The sequence below is a fragment of the Oncorhynchus gorbuscha genome, linkage group LG24, assembly GCF_021184085.1.
Source record: "Oncorhynchus gorbuscha isolate QuinsamMale2020 ecotype Even-year linkage group LG24, OgorEven_v1.0, whole genome shotgun sequence".
In the NCBI taxonomy this organism is placed as follows: domain Eukaryota; kingdom Metazoa; phylum Chordata; class Actinopteri; order Salmoniformes; family Salmonidae; genus Oncorhynchus; species Oncorhynchus gorbuscha.
Window position 1 is genome coordinate 32,724,575 of NC_060196.1, and position 8,754 is coordinate 32,733,328.

Sequence of the window (8,754 nt, forward strand, 5' to 3'; positions counted from 1 at the left end):
CTTGCTTTTGGACGCAAAACTCAAAGGTTGGTGACCTCTGCTGTACACTAACATTAGCGACTTAGTGCTAAGTAACATTAGCGACTTAGTGCTAAGTCGCTAATGTTAGTGCTAACGCTATTCCCCCCCCCCCCCAGGGTGTGGTGTTTGTGGGCTCATCCGAAGGTGTGGTGAGGGTCCCGGCCTCCAACTGCTCCTACTACAGGAGCTGTGCCGAGTGTGTGCTGTCCCGGGATCCTTTCTGTGGCTGGGACCCCTCCGGCAGAGTCTGTACCCACGCCACCAGCATCCAGGGCAACGTGTGAGTGTCACACCCCGTCACGTTCCATTACAACCACTCCACCCACCAGCTAAAACACCAATACACTGTAGGATTTATAGAATGTACCATGGCAAGCGTAATATACAACTTGCGTAGAGCCGGGTGTAAGGAATTACTTTTGGATAAAGGCTGTGACATTTTAGATTTGGTGGAATTCATGTATTTCCTTCAGGGCTGGATTCCCTGACGCACAAGTACAGGAATAGGATTAATGTTTCTCGAAAACCGGCACATACTATTTAAGAAAAAACAGATTATTTATTTAGGGTAAGGTAAAAGGACAAGGAAAAAAATCAGTCCTTCTGCCCCTGACCAAGGCAGTTCAGTTCAAGGCAGAATTTGTTCTTAACTGACTTTCCTAGTTAAATAACGGTTAAATAAAAAATTAAATAGACAAACTTTGACAGTAGAATGGCCTTGAGCGTAGTGACTTTCAATGTGGCACTGTCAGTTCGTCAAATTTCTGCCCTGCTAGAGCTGCCCCGGTCAACTGCAAGTGCTGTTATTGTGAAGTGGAAACATCTAGGAGCAATAGCGGCTCAGCCGCGAAGTGGTAGGCCACACAAGCTCACAGAACAGAACCGCTGAAGCGCGTATCGTGTAAAAATGGTCTGACCCCGGTTGCAATACTCACTACAGAGTTCCAAACTTCCTCTGGAAGCAACATCAGCGCAAGAACTGTTCGTCGGGCGCTTCATGAAATGGGTTTCCATGGCCAAGCAGCCACACACGAGTGGTGTAAAGCTCGCCACCATTGGACACTGGAGCAGTGGAAACGTGTTCTCTGGAGGGATGAATCACGCTTCAACACCTGGCAGTCCGATGGACAAATCTGGGTTTGGTGGATGCCAGGAGAAATGCTATCTGCACGAATGCATATTGCACACTGTAAAGTTTGGAGGAGGATTAATGGTCTGGGGATGTTTTTCATGGTTCGGGCTAGGCCCCTTAGTTCCGGTGAAGGGAAATCTTAATGCCTCAGCATACAATGACATTCTAGACGATTCTGTGCTTCCAGCTTTGTGGCAACAGTTTGGGGAAGGCCTTTTCCTGTATCAGCATGACAATACCCCATGCACAAAGAGAGGTCCATACAGAAATCCTTTGTCAAGATTGATGTGGAAGAACTTGACTGGCCTGCCCAGAGCCCTGACCTCAACCCCATCGAACAACTTTGGAATGCCGAATCGCCCAACATCAGTGCCTGACCTCACTAATGCTCGTGGCTGAATGGAAGCAAGTCCCTGCAGCAATGTTCCAACATCTAGGGGAAAGCCGTCCCAGAAAGGGGTGACCAACTCCATTAATGCCCATGATTTTGGAATGAGATATTGGACGAGCAGGCGTCCACATGCTTTTGTCTCTTTATTGGGTCATGTGTAATTTATTGGGCCCATTTTATTTTTATGGAGTTAATCAAGAAGTAACCATTGCGCTCTACCAGAAGTTTAGTTTTGTAAAACCTGTGGATTCAGATGAGCAAAAAAGTGTGATGGGTCCGCACTCAAAGGGGCGGCAGGGTAGCCTAGTGGTTAGAGCGTTGGGCTAGTAACCGAAAGGTTGCAAGTTCAAAACCCCGAGCTGACAAGGTACAAATCTGTCTTTCTGCCCCTGAACAGGCAGTTAACCCACTGTTCCTAGGCCGCCATTGAAAATAAACATTTGTTCTTAACTGACTTGCTTAGTTAAATAAAGGTACAAATAAATAAATAAAAATAAAAATATCACAAAGCTTACTTAATTTTTTTGTTACTAGATCAGGAATAGTGTACTCAGACGTTTTGGCTTTGCAGCCTTGTTCAGTGTGTAGCTACAAATCTCTTGTACAAAAAAACAGACATTAAAGTTAACCAGAATGTAAACAGGATCTTTGTATGAACAGACGCACAGAATATATCACACAAACTCACATACAGTGCATTCGGAAAGTATTCAGACCCGTTGACTTTTTCCACATTTTGTTACGTTACAGCCTTGCTGAGCGAACAAATGTTTTTTTCATCCATCTACACACAATACCCCATAATGACAAAACCTAAATAGTTTTTTAGAAATCTTTGCAAGTGTATTAAAAATAAATAACATACCTTATTCACATAAGTATTCAAACCCTTTGCTATGAGACTGGAAATTCTCGATCAGCTTTAATATTGCAGATTGTAGCTTGCATACAACTTGATTGGAGTCCACCTGTAGTAAATTCAAATTTGATTGGACATGATTTGTAAAGGTACACAAAGTACTGTGTAAACTGTCTGAATACTTATGTAAATGTGATATTTCAGTTTTGTATTTTTTTATAGATTTGCAATTTTCAAAAAACATGTTTTTGGTTTGTCATTATTGGGCATTGTGTGTAGATTGAAAAAAATAAAAATAAATCCATTTTAGAATAAGGCTGTAAAGAAGGCAAGATGTGGAGAAAGTCAAGGGGTCTGAATACTCTCCGAATGCACTGTACACACACGTAAAAACAAAAAAATGCACACACTGACAGCGTTTATCTCTTCTACAGAGGCCAGGATGTGGATGGAGGGAATGTGCAGGAGGCGTGTGCGTCGCCCATGATGCCCAGATCCAGGTTTGGACTGCACAAAGGAAACGCAGGTGAGAATCACTAGTGTAAACAGCCTTCATGCTTACAGGGAACTTTGTAGACAAACATCTCCATGCTTATCCTATTATCTATCTGCCAGACTAGTCTATAGATGGATACACACTGCATTGTATGTGTGTGGGCTAGCCGCTAACTGCCATAACTAGCATCTGGCTCAATCTGAACTTGGGCCTCAGTCAGTGACTCCTGAATTCTGTTAGACTCCTGTCCCCCAGGCGAGCTGGTGTTGGTGTTCCTGAATGAGGTGGTGCGACTGCAGTGTCCAGAGGCCTCGAGCCTGGCCCACCGCCACTGGGAGCGACCCAACAGCCGCCTCTCCCCGGAGCTCTACCTGCAGCTGGAGGACGGAAGCCTGAACTTCCTGGCCACGCCCACAACCCTGGGCCACTACCTGTGTCTCTCCACAGAGAACGGCTTCCAGCAGAACCTGGCCATCTACCAGGTAAAGCAGAAGAGCAGCCCCACCATTCAGGCCATTGCCCCTGGCGTGATGCCCACCCTCCCCCAGAGCCCAGCTCTCCCCACAACCACCCAGGCCCTGCCCCGAACCACCCAGGCCAGCTTGGGAGGATGGCTCACCCCGCCCTTGATGTTGCCCAAGCAGACCGAGCCGGAGCCCGCCGCGCCGGCAAGTGAGACTCAGGCCACCACAAGGTGGACCAGCAGGAACTTTACCTTCTGGGTGGAGCAGTCGGAGGAGACTGAGGTGAAGTCACTGGGAGGGGACAAGCTGCAGCTGGCACTGGGGCAAACCTACCTGAAGGAGCTGGTGGTGGTATCTGTACTGCTAGCATGCTGCGTCAGCATCCTGCTAACCATTGCGCTGTACGGCATGAGGCAGCGCTGCCGCAGTAGGACGGCTCCCCAAACCAACGCCCCAGGGAGGGACTTGGAAAGGGGTGGCCGTGAGGAGCGGGAGGCCCTCCGGGGGGGTCAGTCACCGCACAGCAAAGGCAAGCGGAACGGGCAGGCGGCTCACAATGGCCAAGCCAATGGGGTTGTGTGTAACGGCACGCCTAAGGGCTCCAACGGGCATCTGCCCAACATCCCTATCTGAGCACAGTCGACCGTATTCACACCCTAACTATTGACAGTATCCTATCCACTCTTCCTGAGAGCAATGAAGCTTTTACATGGTCGCTCTGAGCTATGGGATTTTACATCAACACGGCTAACTGCAGCACTCTGAATTGTGTGGACTGTCATGGCAGGGAGAAAGACTGTTTGGCCTGATAGACTGTGGTAAACTCAACTAAAAGGACACTGTTTTATTCTGGTACGATACCAGCCTGTGAATCAAATGGGCAGACTGATAAACATGACTCTCACTGCTCTTATGTAATATTGTGTATTATATTGTGCTGTATATACTTTGGATTTGAGGATCAATCGACGAGTCTGTTTTTGTGTATTTAATGAAAGAGCCAAGAAAGCCGATGTATCGAATGTACACGAAGGACTGTCTCTCTACACTGCCACCAAAAAAACTGAATTGGTTCCTAAACAGATTTCTCTTCCACTAACTAACTAATGTGTCCACTCAAATCCCAGGCAGTGTGGATGCATAACGCGAAGAACACAAAAACAGCCTTTTCTGTTCGATCAGTGTTTTTTTTTGTAGCATCAGGTCTACATTGCTAAACTACTTTCTTACTCTGCAGCTTCAGCGATGGTTACGGAGCACGTTGTACGGTACAAGTCTTTTTCCCCACTCTTATTTATTTTTTTCCAGTTTTGTCATTCTATTGAATGTGCTGCCAATGACTTCAAGTGTTTCCAACTTGCTTTTTCCCTCTCACCCAAACGCACATTTTTGGGAAATCCTGCGGTCTGTGAAGCCATGAGAACATGATGTTGATTTGACACTGTAGGCTGATCTCTTCCAGAACAAACAAGATTATTCTGGTGTTTAGAGACTTTTAGTTTTGTTCATGTGTTGTCAGTGTATTAACTGGACAGAAATCTGAAAATCACTTTAAACCTGTGAAATTGCCAAAATTTGCATTTTGGATGAAAACAAACATGTTTTTTTTGCTGGACAGCTATTCAGAGACTGAAAACAGATGAAAGGTGGTTCATTTTAAGCTGCTTTAAATGATGATGATGAGGAGGAGGAAGACTAATAGTTAAACAAATATGGTACTTATTGTCATTGGTACTGATCAAACCACTTTTCTTTTTTAAATAAGTTGTCTTTATTTTTATACAATCGTATCTTACCGTTCTAATGTTGCAAATAAACAGTTCAATTTGTGCAAAACCAAAATCTGTCATTTGTGTTGAATTTAGGCCTACTGCAGAAAATCTCATTATTTTAAAGCATTTGAACGCCTCACAGTATTATGTTATTAATGTAAGCTTCGTTGAGTAGGATTTAACAGAAAATGGCTCCAGGCTGTTCTCCATATAAATTGGCCATTGTGCTGTGTTGTGAAACAGTTTTTTTTCTCACAAAGATGTGCTTGTGTCCCGTAAGTCTTCATAGTCAAAAGACCGACTGTGTATCAATCTGTGGACCTGTGTAAACGCAGCCTCAGTACCACATGCAAGAAGGTACTTAATGGGCTTGATAGATGGATACATTTACATTTAAGTCATTTAGCAGACGCTCTTATCCAGAGCGACTTACAAATTGGTGCATTCACCTTATGACATCCAGTGGAACAGTCACTTTACAATAGTGCATCTAAATCTTAAAGGGGGGGTGAGAAGGATTACTTATCCTATCCTAGGTATTCCTTAAAGAGGTGGGGTTTCAGGTGTCTCCGGAAGGTGGTGAATGACTGCGCTGTCCTGGCGTCGTGAGGGAGTTTGTTCCACCATTGGGGGGCCAGAGCAGCGAACAGTTTAGACTGGGCTGAGCGGGAACTGTACTTCCTCAGTGGTAGGGAGGCGAGCAGGCTAGAGGTGGATGAACGCAGTGCCCTTGTTTGGGTGTAGGGCCTGATCAGAGCCTGGAGGTACTGATGTGCCGTTCCCCTCACAGCTCCGTAGGCAAGCACCATGGTCTTGTAGCGGATGCGAGCTTCAACTGGAAGCCAGTGGAGAGAGCGGAGGAGCGGGGTGACGTGAGAGAACTTGGGAAGGTTGAACACCAGACGGGCTGCGGCGTTCTGGATGAGTTGTAGGGGTTTAATGGCACAGGCAGGGAGCCCAGCCAACAGCGAGTTGCAGTAATCCAGACGGGAGATGACAAGTGCCTGGATTAGGACCTGCGCCGCTTCCTGTGTGAGGCAGGGTCGTACTCTGCGGATGTTGTAGAGCATGAACCTACAGTAACGGGCCACCGCCTTGATGTTAGTTGAGAATGACAGGGTGTTGTCCAGGATCACGCCAAGGTTCTTAGCGCTCTGGGAGGAGGACACAATGGAGTTGTCAACCGTGATGGCGAGATCATGGAACGGGCAGTCCTTCCCCGGGAGGAAGAGCAGCTCCGTCTTGCCGAGGTTCAGCTTGAGGTGGTGATCAGTCATCCACACTGATATGTCTGCCAGACATGCAGAGATGCGATTCGCCACCTGGTCATCAGAAGGGGGAAAGGAGAAGATTAATTGTGTGTCGTCTGCATAGCAATGATAGGAGAGACCATGTGAGGTTATGACAGAGCCAAGTGACTTGGTGTATAGCGAGAATAGGAGAGGGCCTAGAACAGAGCCCTGGGGGACACCAGTGGTGAGAGTGCGTGGTGAGGAGACAGATTCTCGCCACGCCACCTGGTAGGAGCGACCTGTCAGGTAGGACGCAATCCAAGTGTGGGCCGCGCCGGAGATGCCCAACTCGGAGAGGGTGGAGAGGAGGATCTGATGGTTCACAGTATTGAAGGCAGCCGATAGGTCTAGAAGGATGAGAGCAGAGGAGAGAGAGTTAGCTTTAGCGGTGCGGAGCGCCTCATGTTATGGCTTGCTACAATGAACTGATAAGATGACTGGACTAAACATGATCAGATTGATTTTCATCAGTAACTTGATGTAACAGACTTGTAGTCTGTCAACTGAACTGGCTCCATATCCTGTAGTTAGGTAATTTACAGTTTTTAAAATGTCTCTTTAAAATTGCTCACATTTGTCCACTGGGTGGCGACCACTACACAGAAACAGCCACTCAACTGACACCAGTTTAGCATTAGTCTTGCCATCTATCACAAAGTGATTCAAACTAGATGTATAGTAGGTCATCTCCAATAATCTGCACTGACATTAACCATGTATTTTATCATGGAACACCATTAATAGATAGTTATTACCTGGCATCCTTAGACTGTCTCTCACACACAAGATATCCTTAACTCTGTATACGGTTGTATTTTCACAGGGACATGAGACTGCTGTGAGCACTGGGGTGTTACAATCTATTGTCTAACATAATACCTGAAAATTGGTTGTGTATATTTCGAGAGGAGAGACTATTCACTGTGACCTAAGTAGTTTCAAAAGGTTAATGATCAATTCTATTATTTATTTGCAGCAAAGCATCGGCCCAACCAAGGCCACTAAGAAAGATGACTTTAGTCTAACCTGCAACAGGCATGCCTGCTGCTAGGCTCAAGGTGACAGAGGGTATCATCCCGATTAGTGAGTGGAAAAATGTACGAGGTGTTGACCGAAGAAAGGGGAAACCATACCGTCTGGATTCTGTGTGAGGGGGCAAGTAGAGATTCTAAAATGGACTGTCCCGTAGAGGAGTATGAGCAGACAGGCTGTCCTCTGGGACTGTTCCCCCTGAAAATTCTGGAATATTTCTGGAGAGATGCATAGGGGACAGGCTCCGTGGATAAGAGCGTAAACACCTAGAAGATATTACATTGTTTGCAGAATGTGCAGTAGAGGCCACAACACACAAGTTCTCGATCCCAAACACTCGACTCTGGATCTTTGCAGAGGAATCCAGTGACTCTTTTTATGCCAGGACCTGAAACAACTATTGGGAACTAGTTCTCATAAAACTTAAAGCATATATTTTGTTCATAAAACAATCTAGTTGTCTCGATCATTACAGCAAAAATAACTAACTAGTTCATTATGTCACAGTTTGTATTTTGATGGTTAAACATGGGACATGACATGAGGCTCGAGATGGTGAAGTCAGTAGGTTGGATATAGTCAAATGTCAAACCAGCCAATTATCAAAGTATGAAATGAAGAGTCCACAAACTGGGCAAATTGAGTGGAGACAGCATCCAGTGCTGAATGGCTTCGACTGGACATCTGAATAACGTTAAACAAAAGGATCACAATGGAAATAACTCTAGGCTTTGTGTTTCATTCATTATCATTCTAATGGATGTATTGTACACATGCCAGGACCTCTGCGGCTACGCTACATGTATTTTTTTTGGATTCATCATATGGCCATGTCCATGCCAGACTTGAGTAACACACTTCATTAATTTAAATGAATGGAAACATTTAAAGTGTTCCTGTCATTCCATGAATGAGTTAAATGCACTACATAACCAAAAGAATGTGGACACCTGCTCGTCAAATGTCTCATTCCAAAATAATGGCCATTCATTTGGAGTTGGTCCCCCATTTGCTACTCTTATCAGCCTCCACACGTCTGGGAAGGCTTTCCACTAGACGTTGGAACATTGCTGCGGAGACTTGCTTCCATTTAGCCACGAGCATTAGTGAGGTCGGGCATTGATGTTGGGCAACTAGGCCTGGCTCGCAGTTGGTGTTCGAATTCATCCCAATGGTGTTCGATGTGGTTGAAGACAGGGCTCTGTGCAGGCCAGTCAAGTTCTTCCACACCGATCTCGACAAACCATTTCTGTATGGACCTGGCTTTGTGCACGATGGCATTGTCATGCTGAAAC

The 8,754-nt window shown here is 45.8% G+C and overlaps 1 protein-coding gene across 3 annotated transcripts in view; it reads left to right on the forward strand.

Annotated features, from left to right (window-relative positions):
- LOC124012680 (semaphorin-4A-like) overlaps positions 1-5,201 on the forward strand; it is a 46,061-nt gene extending 40,860 nt beyond the window's left edge. For 2 of the 3 annotated variants that reach the window (XM_046326548.1, XM_046326547.1), the window contains exons 13-15: positions 138-301; positions 2,838-2,929; positions 3,140-5,201. In XM_046326548.1, the coding sequence (XP_046182504.1) occupies positions 138-301; positions 2,838-2,929; positions 3,140-3,996 (1,113 nt within the window). In that variant the 3' untranslated portion in view covers positions 3,997-5,201. The remainder of the gene's footprint in view (positions 1-137; positions 302-2,837; positions 2,930-3,139) is intronic. The other variant, XM_046326549.1, reaches the window with a different exon arrangement.
- Positions 5,202-8,754: the final 3,553 nt, after the last annotated feature.